The 18,476-nt window shown below is 45.4% G+C and overlaps 1 protein-coding gene across 22 annotated transcripts in view; it reads left to right on the forward strand.

Moving 5' to 3' along the window:
- The first annotated feature begins 762 nt into the window (after positions 1-762).
- OTOF (otoferlin) overlaps positions 763-18,476 on the forward strand; it is a 500,270-nt gene continuing 482,556 nt past the window's right edge. For 5 of the 22 annotated variants that reach the window (XR_012243739.1, XM_073625185.1, XM_073625199.1 and 2 more), the window contains exon 1: positions 788-1,006. Coding sequence is in view for 21 of the 22 variants with exons in the window: in XM_073625185.1 (XP_073481286.1) it covers positions 928-1,006 (79 nt within the window). In the remaining variant the exon portion in view is untranslated. Of the gene's footprint in view, positions 1,007-18,476 lie in introns of all 22 variants that reach the window. The other 17 variants (XM_073625182.1, XM_073625181.1, XM_073625187.1 and 14 more) reach the window with 9 other exon arrangements.

Below are 18,476 nucleotides of genomic sequence, written 5' to 3' on the forward strand. Positions count from 1 at the left end.
TCTGTTTAATTTGGCCGTAGTATATGAACGTGAGTTAGGGACCTTAGATTGTAAGCTCCTTGAGGGTAGTGAATGTATATGTAAAGTGCTGTGTAAATTGATGGCGCTATATAAGTATCTTAAATAATAATGTAAAGCTCTGCATTAATTGTCTGCGCTATAAAAATACCTATAATAAAAAAAATACAGTGCAAGAGTATAGGGTAATGAGAGGAAAGTCTGGATGGCTGCACAACAAACTGAGATCCAAATGCCTTTATTCATAAGAACATGAGGAGCACTACATGTGCAAGGTAGGAACGGCTTACATGTTTCGTACATGTAATTGTTCTTTATCAATTGTCAGCGCTATATAAATACATGTAATAAATAATAAAAAAATTCAGTACAAGACTATAGGGTAATGAAATGAAAGCCCAGATGGCTGCACACCAAACTGAGATCCAAATGCCTTTTTTTCATAAAACCATGAAGAACACGAGGAGCACTACATGTACAAGCAAGGGAGAACGGCTTACATGTTTCGGACATGAATTGTTCTTTATCAATTGTCAGCACTATATAAATACCTGTAATAAATAATAACAAAATACAGTGTAAGACTATAGGGTCTTGGATTCCATTGGCGTATCTGGGACGTATTTGAGACGCGGCGCAGAGATCTCCAGTTACGGCGTGTTCTGCGGAGGGAAGACGAAGGCTGGATACAGAGTGAACAGAAATTGTGAATAATTGAATGGTCTGGTTTGGGCAGAAGGAAGGAAGAGGGGACAGAGTTTAGTGGTTGTGACTATGGTGGGAGGAGAATGAGACTATACAGAGTAGAATCCCCCTCCTCTGTCAGTGTGTGAGAGAGGGAGAGAGGAGCCGAGCTCCGGAGACAGGATTATCGCACTGCCTGGATGAGCCGTCCTCCCATCCATCGCTATGGCTTTAATAGTACACCTGAAGACCGTCAACGACCTGCGCGGGAAGGGGGACCGCATCGCCAAAGTCACGTTCAGAGGTAGAACGCTTCTTCTGCATGGCTTGTGCTGTATGGATCCTGTCTGAAGGGTGCACCATCCCTCCCTAGATATCATCTATTTATATATATATATATGTGTGTGTATATACATCAATGGTGGGGGGGGAGCAAAAGTTCTCCGCAGAACCGGAGGAGGGGAAAGGTGGCAGGGTAGCCTTTAACCCTTGCTGAGCAGGACGGGACCTACATCCCCTTCTTATACATTGCTGTTTATTATTATTATCATAGTGCTGCCTTATTCTACAGAGTTGTGTGATCACTTTGTCTGAAAAGCTTGCAATCTAATACCCCTCCATGGTCACATACACTGACAATATTATTTCATTTACATAGCTCTGACATGTTTTGCAGAGCTGTGTGATCTCTTTGTCTGAAGAGCTTGCAATTTAATACCCGTCCATCAATGTTTTTATTATTATTATTATTATTATCATAGTGCTGCCTTATTCTGCAGAGCTGTGTGATCACCTAGTCTGAAGAGCTTGCTATCTAATGCCCCTCAATGGTCACATGCACTGACAATATTGTTTCATTTACATTGCTCCGAGTTCTGCAAAGCCATGTGATCACTTTGGCAGAAGAGTTTGCAATCTAAAGCCCCTCCATGGTCACGTACACTGATAGTTCTGTAGAGCTGTGTGATACATTTGTCTGAAGAGCTTGCAATTTAATACCAATCCATTTATTATTATTATTATTATTTTTATCATCATCACCATAGTGCTGCCTTATTCTGTAGAGCTGTGATCACTTTGTCTGAAGAGCTTGCAATCTAATGCCCCTCCATGGTCACATGGACTGATAATATTATTTCATTTACATAGCTCTGACGTGTTCTGCAGAGCTGTACCATCCTTTTGTCTGAAGAGCTTGCAATTTAATACCTGTCCATCTAGTTTTTATTATTATTATTATTATCATAGTGCTGCCTTAATCTGCAGAGCTGTGTGATCACTTTGTCTGAAGAGCTTGCAATCTAATGCCCCTCCATGGTCACATACACTGACAATATTTTTTAATTTACATAGCTTTGACATACTCTGCAGAGCTGTGTGATCCCTTTGTCTGAAGAGCTTGCAATTTAATACTCTTACATCTATTTTTTATTATTATTATTATTATCATAGTGCCGCCTTTTTCTGCAGAGCTGTGTGATCACTTTGTCTGAAGAGCTTGCAATCTAATGCCCCTCCATGGTCACATGCACTGATGATATTATTTAATTTACATAGCTCTGACATGTTCTGCAGAGCTGTACCATCCTTTTGCCTGAAGAGCTTGCAATTTAATACTCGTCCATCTAGTTTTTTTTCTTCTTCTTCTTCTTCTTCTTCTTCTTCTTCTTATTATTATTATCATAGTGCTGCCTTATTCTGCAGAGCTGTGTGATCACTTTGTCTGAAGAGCTTGCAATCTAATGCCCCTCCATGGTCACATACACTGACAATATTATATTTCATTTACATAGTTCTGACATGTTCTGCAGAGCTGTGTGATCCTTTTGTCTGAAGAGCTTGCAATTTAATGCCCCTCCATGGTCACATGCACATATTATTTCATTTACATAGCTCTAGCTCTGACGTACAGTATACGGTGGTGCCCCAGGAACATACACTATAATGTCCAACTACAGTCACACTATCTTTATTATTATTATACAGTTATAGTATATGGCTCTGACATATTCAGTGGTGATGTACAGGGAACGCTGAGCCAGTCACGTCACTGTCTGTACCAGAGGAGCTTACATTCTATTGCTATTATTATTATACATTTATATAGCATTGACTTATTCTGTAGTGCTGTATAGAGAACACTGAGCCAGTCACATTAGCCTCTGCACCAGAAGAGCTAACACTCTAATGCCCCAAACGCAGCCACACACACTTATTATTATATACTTTTAGAGCTCTGATATATTCCGCGATGCTGTACAGAGAACACTGAACCAGTCACATCAGCCTCTGCACCAGAAGAGCTAACGCTCTAATGTCCCACCACAGTCACACACTATTCTTAGTTTACATTTATATGGTGCTGACATATTCTGCGGTGCTGTACAGAGTACATTAATCTAGGTAGATCTGTTTCTGCCCCGGAGGGGATGACATGACATCCTCTGTTATTATAATTACTGTACATGACTACAGTGCTGATATAGTTACATGGTTTGTAAGCTTGAGAAAAGGCACAGATCCATCCAGTTCAATTATATATAATGACCTAGTCTGTGTCACTGTACAGGGGGCAATGAGCCAGTCACATCAGTCTGTGCACCCGAGGAGCTTACACTCTAATATCCTCATTATAGTCATATAGGCACTGTTGTTTTAAACCTATAAAGTTCTGACATATTCCATAGTGCAGTACAGTATATTTAAATACTTCCATCAGTTGGTGTATCAGAGGAGCTTACACTATAATGTCCTTATAACAGTCACACACTATTGTCAGATTATATAACGATTATATACAGTAGCTCTTACATTTACCACTGTGCTGTACAGGGAACACTGAGCAATTCACACCAGTCTCTGCACCACAGGAGCTTACACTCTAAAGTCTTTATAACAGTCACATACACACTGTTGTTAGTATGCCGTTTTATAGCTCTGACATGTTCCGTAGTGCTGTACAGAGAACAGTGAGCCAATCACTGCAGTCTCTGTACCAGAGGAGCTCACACTCTAATGTCCCACCAGAGTCACACTCTATTATTGCTATACAATTATATAGCTCTGACACATACTGCAGTGTTGTACAGGGAACACAACAATTCATATCAGTCTCTGCACCAGAAGAGCTTATACTCTAATGCCCTTATGACCGTGATGCATACGCTATTGTTAGTATGCAGTTATATAGCTCTGACATATACTGCAGTGCTGTACAGAAAACGTGCGCCAGTCACATCATCGTCTGCATCAAAGGAGCTTACACTCTAATGTACCCCCACAGTCACACACTATTCTTATATATTTATATAGCTCTGATATATTCCATGGTTCTGTACAGAGATCAATAAGCTAATCACATCAGCCTCTGCACCAGAGGAGCTTACACTTTAATATCTCCACCACAGTCACAAATACTATTGTTATACATTATTATAACTCTGACATGTACCACATTGCTGTACAGAGAATACTGAGGAGTTTACACTGTAATACAGTGCCTTGAAAAGTATTCATACCCCTTGAAATTTTCCACATTTTCTCATGTTACAACCAAAAACGTAAACTGACAGGCCAGGCAAGGAGAGCATTAATCAGAAGAGCAGCCAAGAGGCCCATGGTGACTCTGGAGGAGCTGCAGAGATCCACAGCTCAGGTGGGAGAATCTGTCCACAGGACAACTAGTAGTCGTGCACTCCACAAATCTGGCCTTTATGGAAGAGTAGCAAGAAGAAAGTCATTGGTAAAAGAAAGACATGAAGTCCCATTTGCAGTTTGCGAGAAGCCTTGTGGGGGACACAGCAAACATGTGGAAGAAGGTGCTCTGGTCATATGAGACCAAAATTGAATTTTTTGACCTAAAAGCAAAACGCTTTGTGGCGGAAAACTAATGCCGCGTACACACGAGCGGACTTTCCGTCAGAGTAGGCTCTGATGGTCTTTTCAACGGAGTTCCGCTGAAACTGACTTGCCTACACACGATCACACTAAAGTCTGATCGTTTATGTACACGGCATAACACTGCACATCACCCTGAACACACCATCCCCACTGTGAAACATGGTGGTGGCAGCATCATGTTGTGAGGATGCTTTTCTACAGCAGGGACAGAGAAGCTGGTCAGAGTTGATGGGAAGATGGATGGAGCCAAATACAGGGCAATCTTAGAAGAAAACTTGTTAGAATACTTTTTCAAGGCGCTATATACCCCTGCAGTCACACACTATATTATTATACATTTCTATAGCACTGACGTACTCTGTACAGAGAACACTGAGCCAGTCTCATCAGTTTCTGCACCAGAGGAGCTTACAATCTAATGTCCCACCATAGTGAAATTATTAGTGGCGATTGAAGCAGAAGACATGAGTTCAGGAGATGGATATACACACTTTGTGGTGGAAGTTGAGCACAGGACCCTGGAGCTGTAAGGCTACAGCATTGATTATGGAGATTGGTGCCCCGTGTGAAGATCTGGACCGTCTGTTGGAGAGGACTGAGCACATTTATTGGATTCTTCAATGTCGGAGAAATCATTGAGTTCTGTTTATCTCTGAATTTATAGAGGGAAATTGAACTCCAGGTCATAGAACATTGAAATAGAAATGATTAACGGTCAAGCGGGAAAAAATTGGATGAAAAATAAACAGACTGGAAAAGGAATATTAAACAGAGTAAAATCCAATAATCACCCACCTTGATTGAAGCTCCTTCAATAGTAAAGGCCTCAGCATGCTACGCATTGCGTGAATGCAGCCCATTAATGTGAGTGGAAGGTAAGGTAGTGTCTTCATTGAGAAGGGGCTGGTGGTGCACCTGAAAATTTGGATATGCCCCCATATGTCCATGGCTGGCTACTGTAGGTCTGTAGACCCAGGAGCTCAATGCAGGCAGTGGCGGCCCGTCCATTTTTAATTTTTTTTTGAAGCACGTGATTAGAGCCAGAAGCTCTAATTGACTTTAAAAAAGGGTGGGCTCGGAGCGCAGTGAGCCCACCCAGTTGTGTGACAATAGCGAATGAACATTCGCTATTGTCACACTGATTCTCCTCCCAGCCAATCAGGAAGTGGGTCGTGACACCCATTTCCTGATTGGCCGAAAGGAGAAGCGATCTTCATGGCCAAGGAGGAGGATCAGGGAGGAGACGCATGGCTGGAGGTGAAGCAGGGGAGGCCGGACGAACCGACCCACCAGCCGCCACTGTGACTCCAGGGATGGCTCACCCACAGCGGCTTAGCCATCCAGCATCCAGCAATCCCGAGCTCGGACAGGGGAGGGAGGAGGAGGGGAGATCGGAGGTAAGGTAAGGAGGACGTTGGCGTTGGTTTTGCAAATTATTGAGCACCAGCCGCCACTGAATGCAAGGATGGTGAGAACTACTCATAATGGGCCCATGGAGTGTATAGACCTGGGAACCAAGTGCAGAGATGGTGAGAACCCCTCATAGTCAGATCTCTTCCAAGGAAACTTCTTGAGAAGCGGATCATGAGCTCTGCTTTTTGCGAGCCACTGGCCTTGAGGGATTGCCCAAGCCTAGTTTTGGGGGTGGGTTTGTGATTGATTAATTTGGAGAGAATCCCAATGAAGTTTAGGGATCAGGCTTGGCTTGCCTTTCATGGAAAACTATTTGTGAAGGGCAACTTGAAGTTTCTTTCCATGAGTGATCAGGGCTGCCCGAGAGTGGAGTGTGGAGGAGTGGTGGAGTCTATGGATCACTTTCTACTTCAATGCCCTTTTAATATAGAGGTGTACAAGAGGGTTGGGAGGGCTTTGAGTATACCCTTCCTCCCCCATATGAGTTATGCAGAGTGGGTGTATGGGGCATTCCAGACTCGTCGGGATTATGATTTGGAAACACAGTTTTTAGTTAGTCTAGTAGTCCGTTATTTCACATGGAGTGCACGGTGTCAGGTATCCTTACGGAGTAAAATCCTCCCTGTCGAAGTAGTGGTGCAGGACATTCTGTGTGAGGTTGGGAAGATTCGGGGTCTTGAGAAAGGCAGGTGGCAGCAGGAGGCCTGGATAAGGGCGTGGAGGAATATCAGGACTCTGTAGCTGCTGCCTGGTGATCTCGGGGTGTGCGGCTTTTCTTTGTATTCTTGATTCACTCCCCTAGATTTTCAAGATCAAGTATATTTTTGATAAAAGGCTCCATGCATGGTGACGGTGATGTTCCTTAGTCTGTCTCTCCCGTAGGGATTATGTTGTGTGCAATTTGGTTTGTACCATTTATTATGTTCTTGTTTTGTATTATCATATTCAATTATTTTGTAAATATGTTTTATTTATTTATTATGGTTTTATTGTATATATAAGTTGTTGGTTGTAAGATTTTTCAATAAACAAAATTAACCCCTCATAGTGAGCCCAGGGGGGTGTATAGACCTTGGAACTCAGTGCAGGGATGGTGGAAACTCCTCATAATGGGCCCAGGGGATGTATGGACCTGGGAAATCAGTGCAGGGATGGTGGGAACCCCTCATAGTGAGCCAAGGGCGGTGTATAGACCTTGGAACTCAGTGCAGGGATGGTGGAAACTCCTCATAATGGGCCCAGGGGATGTATGGACCTGGGAAATCAGTGCAGGGATGGTGGGAACCCCTCATAGTGAGCCAAGGGGTGTGTATAGACCTTGGAACTCAGTGCAGGGATGGTGGGAACCTCTCATAGTGGGCCCAGGGAGTTATAGACCTGGCAACTCAGTGCAGGGATGGTGGGAACCCCTCATAGTGAGCCAAGGGCGGTGTATAGACCTTGGAACTCAGTGCAGGGATGGTGGAAACTCCTCATAATGGGCCCAGGGGATGTATGGACCTGGGAAATCAGTGCAGGGATGGTGGGAACCCCTCATAGTGAGCCAAGGGGTGTGTATAGACCTTGGAACTCAGTGCAGGGATGGTGGGAACCTCTCATAGTGGGCCCAGGGAGTTATAGACCTGGCAACTCAGTGCAGGGATGGTGGGAACCCCTCATAGTGAGCCAAGGGCGGTGTATAGACCTTGGAACTCAGTGCAGGGATGGTGGAAACTCCTCATAATCGGCCCAGGGGATGTATGGACCTGGGAAATCAGTGCAGGGATGGTGGGAACCCCTCATAGTGAGCCAAGGGGTGTGTATAGACCTGGCAACTCGGTGCAGGGATGGTGGGAACCTCTCATAGTGGGCCCAGGGGGTGTATAGACCTGGCAACTCAGTGCAGGGATGGTGGGAAGCCCTCATAATGGGCACAGCAGGCTTGCAGACCTGGGAACTCAGCACAGGTATGATGGTTATCCTTCATAATGGGCACAACAGGCATACAGACACAGGAATTCAGCACAGGGATGGTGGAAACCCCTCATAAAGGGCACTGCAGGTGTACAGACCCAGGAACTCAGCCCGAAGATGGTGTCTCTGAACGACAGAAGTGACTTTCAGATGGTTTATCTCTCCAGCATCCTCCAAACAGTGAATATCAGGTTTGGGTGGACTGACTCTAAGGGAGATTGTAACATATGTGACCATTTTATGGAATATTTACAGTACATAATATCACACCTTGTTTCTGTTGAGAAATGATTTTGCAATACTTAACCCCTTCCCGACTGCCAGAATGGCATGGGTGGGCAAAAAGGCATACAGGTACGTCCCCTTTTAAAAGCATTGTTGTGTGCGCACCGTGAGCTGCGTGACCGCGGGTCCCGCGGACTCGATGTCCGCCGGGTGCCCGCAATCGTGTCACGGAGTGGAAGAACGGGGAGATGCCTTTGTTCCCCGTTCTGCCTGTCACCGGGAGCGGTGATCGCTGTCATGTTTATAGTAGCCCACCCCCCCCACAGTTAGAATCACTCCCTAGGACACACTTAACCCCTTGATCGCCCCCTAGTGTTGAACCCCTTCCCTGTCAGTGTAATTTACACAGTAATCAATGCATTTTTATAGCACTGATCGCTGTATAAATACCAATGGTCCCAAAATAGTGTCAAAGTGTCTGATGTGTCCGCCATAATGTCGCAGTCCCGATAAAAATCGCAGATCGCCCCCATTACTAATAAAAAAAATAATAAAAATGCCATAAAACTGTAAAACTGTCCCCTATTTTGTAGACGCTATAACTTTTGCGCAAACCAATCAATATACGCTTATTGCGATTTTTTTTTACCAAAAATATGTAGAAGAATACATATCGGCCTAAACTGAGGAAAAAAATGTTTTTATATATTTTTGGGAGATATTTATTATAGCAAAAAGGAAAAAATAATGTGTGCTTTTTTTCAAAATTGTTGCTATTTTTTTGTTTATAGTGCAAAAAATAAAAACCGCAGAGACGATCAAATACCACCAAAAGAAAGCTCTATTTGTGGGAAAAAAAGGACCTCAGTTTTGTTTGGGTGCAATGGCGCACGACCGCACAATTGTCAGTTAAAGCGACGCAGAGCCGAATCTAAAAAAGTGCTCTGGTCAAGAAGGGGGTAAATCCTTCCGGGGCTGAAGCGGTTAAACAGACCTAGTCACCACACCTAATATTGTTATATTAAATGTCATAAATTTGTACTTATTCATATTTCAATTTTTTTTTTTTTAATCATTGTATCTATGTTTGACAGCTCCATCTAGTGGCCATAATGCAGTAATTTCCTGATTGAAGTGTTTCAGGAGAAGACCACAATATGGCCACTAGATGGAGCTGACGAGCATAGGAAATTCACATATTAGACACATTATGGGGAATATTTGCAGCAGCTGTAAATGTGGTGATAGGGATTTTTTTTTTGTATAAATAGACCCTTTAGGCTCTTATTATATGAGATAAATATTTTGTTTGGAATCTCAACAATCCAAATGGCGCTCTTTTCATATTCTTGGTGGCTTTATCTGAGGTGACCCTCTTGTCTCTCGGTGTATCTAGATCTGCTTCATTAGAGAGACTATACACCCTGTTATAGATCATCAGCATCTAAAGGGAAATCCAATATATTAATATAAATGATATAATACTGTGGGAACGATTTCTTTCTTCATTTCTATTATTGATTATTATGGGTTCAGTATAGGTATTGATTCTTTGTAGATTTCCTTACAAGGGTTGTTTTTCTAATATTTTCCAAATCCCATATATTATTTGTATCCAGGTTCTCCCACTTACAGTTCCAAAAGCAATACAAATCTCACACGTATTCTATTACTTCCATACTCCAAACAAATAATACAAGTTTTGGCTATGCATACACTTTAATTAGATTCAGTCAGAGCCTAACTTGGGTTTAAATATAGACAACTCTTCTGTACTGAAATTACTTACTCTGATTTCACTGCACACTGTGAGCTTTTCACAATGTGCATTAGAAGTCAGATAGAGCTAGCTGCATTTCCTGGCTGGAGGACTTCCAGCATCATCTACCCCTTTCCTTATCAGCTTGATTGTCCCTGGGCCAAGTGGTATCTCCAGGTTGTGGCAGCTAAGGCACATGCCCTGGGTGCCACTTGAAGAGAGACACTGCAGCCATGCCATTCAGGGGCCTGGGTGACTGCTAGGATACCCCCTATCCTAGCAACCAATCATGCATCTGTCAATATGCACAGCTGGGCAGCTCCCAGCCTCCATCCAGTTCTTGCTCCACCTCTCCACCATGCTGCCGGGAAGTTGTGTAAGGCGGCAGTGTGAAGAAGAGGATTTGATGTGAAGGGGGAGCATTGATGTGAAGGGGGGCTGTGACGTGAAAGGGGGGGGCTGTGAAAACTGATATGAAGGGAGAAAGGCTATAATGTAAAGGGGGGACTGTGATGTAAAGAGGGGACTGTGATGTAAAGAGGGGACTGTGATGTAAAGGGGTACTGTATTGTAAAGGATGGACTGTGATGTAAAGAGGGGACTGTGATGTAAAGGGGTACTGTATTTTTAAGGATGGACTGTGATGTAAAGGGGTACTGTATTGTAAAGGCTGGACTGTGATGTAAAGAGGGGACTGTGATGTAAAGGGGTACTGTATTTTTAAGGATTGACTGTGATGTAAAGGGGTACTGTATTGTAAAGGATGGACTGTGATTTAAAGGGGTACTGTATTGTAAAGGATGGACTGTGATGTAAAGGGGTACTGTATTGTAAAGGATGGACTGTGATGTAAAGAGGGGACTGTGATGTAAAGGGGGGGGGGGGGCTCTTATGTAAAGGAGGGACTGTAATGTAAAGGGGGGGGCTCTGATTTAAAGAGGGGACTGTGATGTGAATGGGGCTGTGATGTAAAGGGGGCTAAGAAAACTGATGTGAAGGGGAGGCGATAATGTAAAGGGGGGACTGTGATGTGAGGGGGGACCCTGATGTAAAGGGGGGACTGTGATGTGAGGGGGGACCCTGATGTAAAGGGGGGACTGTGATGTAAATGCGGGGAGAGGGTGGGGGGCTGTGATATGAAGGTGACTGGGAAAACTGATGTGAAGGGGAGATTACAATGTAAAATAGGGCCGTGATGTGAAGGAAGGACTGGGGACACCAATGTAAAGAAGAGACTGAGATGGAAATGGGGGAATGGTCATGTGAAGGAGGGACTCTGATATAAACAGGAGACTGTAATGTGAAGGGGGGATTGAGAAGCGAAGGGGCAAATGTGATATGAAGGGGGACGCTGATGTAAAGGGGGGGCTGTGATGTGCAGGTGGAGGGCTATAATGTAAAGGGGGCTGTGATGTAAATGGGGTACTGTGATGTGAAGGGGGACTGTTATGTAAAGTGGGGCTATGATGTGAAGAGGAGGGCTGTGATGTAAAGGGGGGCTGTGATGTGAAGGGGGACTGTAACGCAACAAAAAGGGGAGCTGTGATGTGAAGGGGGGCTGTGATGTAAAGGGGGGCTGTGATGTAAAGGGGGATTATGATGTGAAGGGGGAGAGCTGTAATGTAAAGAGGGGACTGTGATGTGAAGGGGGACTGTAATGTAAAGGGGAGATGTGGTTTGAATGGGAGGGGGCTGGGCAAACTGATGTGAAGGGTGAGGTTACTAAGTAAAAGGGGGCTGTGATGTGAAGTGAGGACAGGGGACACTGATGTAAAGGGAAGACTCCAATATAAACAAAGGACTGTAATGTGAAGGGGGGACTGAGATGTGAAGGGGGGACTGAGATGTAAAGGGTGGACTGATATGTGAAGGGGGGACTGAGATGTAAAGGGGGAACTGTGATGTGAAGGGGGAACGTTATATGAAAGAAGAATGCTGATGTAAAGGGGGGCTTTGATGTGAAGGGGGGACTCTGATGTAAAGAGGAGACTGTGATATCAGAGGGGACAGAGATGTGAAGAGAGGAATGTGAAATGGGGGGGGCGCTATTATAAGTGGGGGACTGTGATGTGGAGAGGGTAATGTGATATGAAGGGGGACGCTGATGTGATATGAAGGGGGCACTCCGATATGAAAGGGGTTCCTGACCTGAAAGGGGACCTCTAATGTGAAGGTGGGACAATCCCTGCAGTACCAGGGAGAGAGTGATATCTTCATCCAGTGCAGATGTCAGAGTCTTTTAGCCCAATATTTACTGTGTCAGATGTGTGGACAGGGGTGTAATATCAGTGCTTGCCATTGGAGCTCTTTTCCGTACATACACCCCTGCCTGGCCCACCCCTTTCATTCATTGGATTGCAGTTGTTTCAGTCATGAAGACTCAGCACCACATGTAGGCACTACCAATGGTGGTCTACATGAAAATACATGCCTGGGAATGCCCACTCCTCCAGACAGGCACCCACCTATCAAGACATTTTGATATTTGCAAAATTTCACTCCAGAACCCACCCACTGCTTGCATCAGGATTTATGGCTCATGGGCTCACTTTAGACCTTGGGGTGGGGGCCGGGATACTCCAGGTTAAAGCGGATCTCTACACAACCCCCTCCCGTTCTTTTTATTAATCCTCACTTACTGGCAGGGGGTATCTGCTTATAGCCTCTTGCAGTCCCTGCCAACCAGTTCATGTGCTGAGAAGAAGCATGCTGATAGGAGAAAGCAGAGTGACACTGTACTGCTTCTACTTTCGCTGTCCAGTCAAAATCTGGGGGTGGGTCCAGGATGACCTGGGCTGAGAAGAAGTGGGTTTAATGATGCTGGCCATCACATTGAAGACATCTAGTGGCAAAAAAAAGGTACTGCAGGGAAATCCCTGGATTTAAGTTATATGTTGCAGCAGAAGCTAGTGTTTTTGTATCCTTTAATGGGCTATTCATTTTCATTTCTTGTGATTTTTGGCTGGCGTTCTGCAGGAACATAAGTCAGTGAGCAGTTTCCCACCGCATATATACTGCGGTAGGGCGGCCCTATTGCACAAAACGACGTACCCGTACGTCGTTTTGTGCACGAGTTACTGTGGGCGCCCATGTGCCCGCTGCACAGTGGGGGAGCCAAAGCGCAGGGGCCATCGGTCGTGATGTTTGCCGGTGACCCTGCGATCGCTCCTCAGAGAGCCAGAACGGGGATCTTGCAATGTAAACAAACAGATCCCTGTTCTGACAGGGGAGTAGAGGGAGATCTGCTGTTCCTAGTGATCAGGAACAGCGATCTCTCTGTACTCCCAGTCAGTCCACTCCCCCCCCCCCCCCCCCCACAGTTAGAAACAACTCCCTGGGGAACACTTAACCCCTTGATCGCCCCCTAGTGTTAACCTCTTCTCTGCCAGTGACATTTATACAGTGATCAGTGGATATTAGCATATAGCACTGATCGCTGTATAAATGTCACTGGTCCCAAAAAACTGTCAAAAGTGTCCGATCTGTCCGCCGCAATGTCGCAGTCCCATTAAAAATTGTTGATCACCGCTATTACTAGTAAAAAAAAAAAAACGGCATAAATCTATTTTCTATTTTGTAGACGCTATAACTTTTGCGCAAACCAATCAATATACGCTTCTTGCAATTTTTTTTACCAAAAATTTGTAGAAGAATACATATCGGCCTAAACTGATGAAGAAATGTTTTTATTTTTTTGGGGGGGATATTTATTATAGCAAAAAGTTAAAAATATTGTATTTTTTTCAAAATTGTCTTTTTTTGTTTATAGTGCAAAAAATAAAAACTGCAGAGGTGATCAAATACCATCAAAAGAAATCTCTATTTGTTGGGGAAAAAAAGGACATCAATTTTGTTTGGGTACAGCGTCGCACGACCGCGCAATTGTCAGGTAAAGCGACGCAGTGCCGTATCGCAAAAAAATGGCCTGGTCATTAAGGGGGTAAAACCTTCCGGTCCTTAAGTGGTTAAAGCAGTAGGATAAATATATTTAATGTGTACCTCCAGCTACAAAGGATTTGCAATCTTTCAGTCTAGTTTATACATGCTTGCCATGCTACTTAGCCTGGACATGAACTCTTGGAAACCTTTGCTGAATGACATTTAGCTTACTAAAGCACCGTGCATCAAAAACAATTTCCATTATTACTTAAATACTGTCTTTACCATTTTTTCTTCTCTTGTTGCATCTCAGTGCTAATCTTCTGCAGCCACTTTGTAGCCACTTGTAATTCGGAAATTCGGATAAATCCAAATTTCAGATAAACAAAAAATTTGTCGAAATGTTAATTCGGAAAGGAAACGAACGGCACATGTCTAGTAACCATGTCGGTGTGATGCATATGTAGCGCTGACCCTGACCTCCAAAGGCCTAATGGTGACCTCCAGAACCAGGGAGAGTTGACATCCTTCCTTGTAGAGTGGGTTACTAGGTATAATGGGTGTAATGCGAGATAGAATGATGGGCACCAGTCACTTTTTGGATGTAAACAAAATAGATTTATTGTCTCTTAACAAAAACTGGAGGAGAGAGGGTTAAGGCCAGGGCACCCTTAGGCAGATGTAATGGTAATTGGCAAACTCCGAGACAAAGCAGGCAGACAGCTATACAGGTTGAGGGCCTTCGGGCAGGATACGGTATAGGTCTTCTCTTACATCTCACAGTGTCCCACTCACTGAGCTCCCAGTCTTTCACTAGACTTGCAAATCCCAGTCGTCACTGGATCCTCTGAGCTCTTCCACAGCTAACTCGCTGTATACTCCTCAAGCGTCACCCCCACTAACCCGCCGAGTCCCTGGCTTGGCACTTGCTGAAGCTTTGCCACTTCTTCAACATCCCCGGTTAGTGAAAAAGGCTGCTCTGGTACTTCTTTCAGACTTCCATAAACTGGCCTCTGATAACAGCAGAAATGGTCCCTTGGTGGTGATTACTTCCCTTTTACCTCTAGCCTTGATCCGTGGTTGCCGCTGGCAACTGGAATGATCGTTCCCGATAGCAACAACTTGGTTCCCCATCTGGCTGAACCTCTGCAACTTGGTTGGACTCCAGGCCTGAAGTCCTAACCCCACGCTTTTTCTCTTACTCCTGGATAGGTCTCAGGCCGCCTAGCAGCCAGGTACTCCCGGGATAGGCCTCAGGCAGCCTAGCAGCCAGATACTCCTGGGATAGGCCTCAGGCAGCCTAGCAGCCAGGTACTTTCGGGATAGGCCTCAGTTAGCCTGGCAGCCAGGTACTCCCGGGATTGGCCTCAGGCAGCCTGGCAGCCAGGTACTTCTGGGATAGGCCTCAGGCAGCCTAGCAGCCAGGTACTCCGGGGATAGGCCTCAGGCAGCCTGGCAGCCAGGTACTCCCGGGATTGGCCTCAGGCAGCCTGGCAGCCAGGTACTCCTGGGATAGGTCTCAGGCAGCCTAGCAGCCAGGTACTCCCGGGATAGGCCTCAGGCAGCCTAGCAGCCAGGTACTCCCGGTATAGGCCTCAGACAGCCTAGCAGCCAGGTACTTCCGGGATAGGCTTCAGGCAGGCTAGCAGCCAGGTACTCCTGGGATAGGCCTCAGGCAGCCTAGCAGCCAGGTACTCCCAGGATAGGCCTCAGGCAGCCTAGCAGCCAGGTACTCCCGGGATTGGCCTCAGGCAGCCTGGTAGCCAGGTGCTCCCGGGATTGGCCTCAGGCAGCCTGGCAGCCAGGTACTCCTGGGATAGGTCTCAGGCAGCCTAACAGCCAGGTACTCCCGGGATAGGCCTCAGGCAGCCTAGCAGCCAGGTACTCCCGGGATTGGCCTCAGGCAGCCTGGCAGCCAGGTGCTCCCGGGATTGGCCTCAGGCAGCCTGGCAGCCAGGTACTCCTGGCATAGGTCTCAGGCAGCCTAGCAGCCAGGTACTCCCGGTATAGACCTCAGGCAGCCTAGCAGCCAGGTACTCCCCGGATAGGCCTCAGGCATCTGGCCTAGCAAACTGGAGCATTTTGACACACATCCACCCAGACAGCCTTCCAGGTGGCACAAAACAGCGATCACCTGACTCCACCCAAATAAATAGGCTCTCCCAGCAGCCCAAGGGGCTAAAGACCCCTGCCAATTGGCTGATACAACCCATCAACTCATAGTCTGGCTTCGCTATGCCCTTGTCAATCAAATGTTACCGGCAACAGTGCCAACCAGTGACAGAAGAGAGAAGTGCAGCAAACCCAGATTTAGGAACAAATTTGTGGATCTTCTGACAATTAGCCAGGACACTTACTACCTGGCAGACTAAATTTGTTAGCAACCCTGCCTAAACACCAGGGTGCTACACTTGTCATTGAAAGTACAGCTTGTAGCCTCCATTTGAAGCCCGTGTGACAGGGTGACAATGCATAAACACAGCTGAGAGACAGGGACAGAGAGTTGTCACCTTATAACAGGAAGTGTCTGAACAATGATCTTCATGGCAGGATCATCAGGGATTATTTCACTTAAAGTTGCAGATTTAAAAAGAATACTGTTAATGATTGTTGCAGTAATGTTAAAGTGGAACTCTGGGGAACTGAAGAAAGACCCACCACACTGCAAGGGTTGAATGCCCAGGATTCCAGGAAAAAGGACATTTTTACTCCCCTTACCCCTCATTCTCCTTCTGCTCTTCACTTTTCTCTGATGCTCCAGGCTATAGGCAGGCTGCTGGTCCTGTATTGGATGTGATGATGTCACAGCTGCGGAGGAGAGGCTACAAGGGATAGTTCACATGGAAGGAGGAGGCTGCAGGAGAGGGGGATAAGGTAAGTAAAAGTCCTTCTTCCTGCCCCCCCTAGGCAAAAAACAAGCATATAACCCTTGCTCTATCGTTTCTAGCACCACAAGTGGTGTGAACTTACCTTGAATACACTTAGGACCGCTTCACACCAGAATCGCACAGGAACGTGGTTCCTGTGAGTTCCCCTGCAGTGCGATTTTGCAGCCCATTCTGCTGCACCAGAACTCAGAAAAAGTAGTGCATGCGCTACTTTTGAAAAATGTGCTGCATCAAACCCCATGGAACTGCAGTAGCTGGTGATTTGGTGCCTGCAAACGCACTGCTTTCGTGCTCTGCACTTGGGGCTGCCATTAACAATGTATTGGCACCCACACCCGTATTTATTGGCGTATAACACGCACAGGCGTAGAACACGCACCTTCATTTTAAGAGGGAAGTTTCAGGAAAAAAACTTTTTTTTAAAATAAACTACTTTGAAGCAAAAAAATGGTCAGTGCCCATCAATGCAGCCTTATCAGTGCCCATCTGCAGCCTCGCCATTGCCCATCATTGCAGCCTGATCAGTGCCATCATTGCAGCCTTGCCCATCATTGCAGCCTGATCAGTGCCCATCTGCAGCCTTGCCACTCAAGCACGGGAGGACGTCCATGGATGCCCTCTCGGCAAATTAGGTTCCCGCTGCAGCCGTCTTTCAGCTATAGCGCGGATAGGAGTTGGTTCATGGCCTGCATGCTGCATCTTTGGTGTGCTTTTCAAAAGCACACCAAAAATTTACCGTCTATTTTAAGTCAATGGAGACACTCCGAAAACCGAGGGTGTTTTTTTTGGTGCATTTTTGGAGGTCACATGATTTTTTTTTTTTTTTTTAAATGCTGGTTGATAAAGTGGATGTAAACTCTCACACATAACCAGTGAAGTGAACAGCCTCAGAAGATACACAGAGATAAAACAAATCTCCCTACATAAGTTTTACATGTATACCTGCTGTCTTTCGCTTTATATAGTCTTTAGAAGGTGCACATCGTGTTACAAATCTTTCTTCCTGTTTCAGCAGTGGGTGGGGAGTCTAGGCATACACTGTGTGACAGCTGATTGGAGGAAAGGCACACACCCTCCCCTCCACATAGGCAGAGGAACAAAGAAACATGCCAAGCTGTGCTGTGAATAGACAAGCTCTCTGCTTTTCTATCTTTAAAGTGGTTGTAAACTCTCCCCCACAACTTTGTCCCATGTAAATCAGCATAAAAAACCCTAATGGACACTGCTTGTAGATATTTCCTTACTTGCTTAGTATTGTTGTAATCCTTTTTGTTCTTTGGAATGACATCACTGAGCATGCCCATATCTCCCATGATTTACGGCACACTCTGTGTGCTTGTCTGTCTATTATCAGGACTTCCTACGACACAACACTGAAATCCCACGAGACTGCATAATCACTCAGAGCTTCCTACTACTCCCCATGCGACCATGTCCTGGGCATAGGACAGCATTACTGCAGTCTTATCAGCTGAAGCTGATAAGACTGACATAGGCAATCACTAGATAATCAGCACAAGTTACTATGAAATAAAACAAGTCAGCTATGAGCAGGGAAGCAGGGTTGCCATAGAAACGTTGGATTGAGAAGGAGGCTTGGTTAACAGTACAGGAAGTGCTCAATGTAAGGGCGGAAATACACTCTACTGTGGACTCAGAAAAGAATACTTAAGATGGCGCTGCCTTACCCCTGGAAACAAGTTTTTTTAAAGTTTCTTTAAACAGTAAGTAATATGCGATTTGGGCTGGATTACAGT

This window comes from Aquarana catesbeiana, linkage group LG04, assembly GCF_042186555.1.
Source record: "Aquarana catesbeiana isolate 2022-GZ linkage group LG04, ASM4218655v1, whole genome shotgun sequence".
NCBI classification, from domain to species: Eukaryota; Metazoa; Chordata; class Amphibia; order Anura; family Ranidae; genus Aquarana; species Aquarana catesbeiana.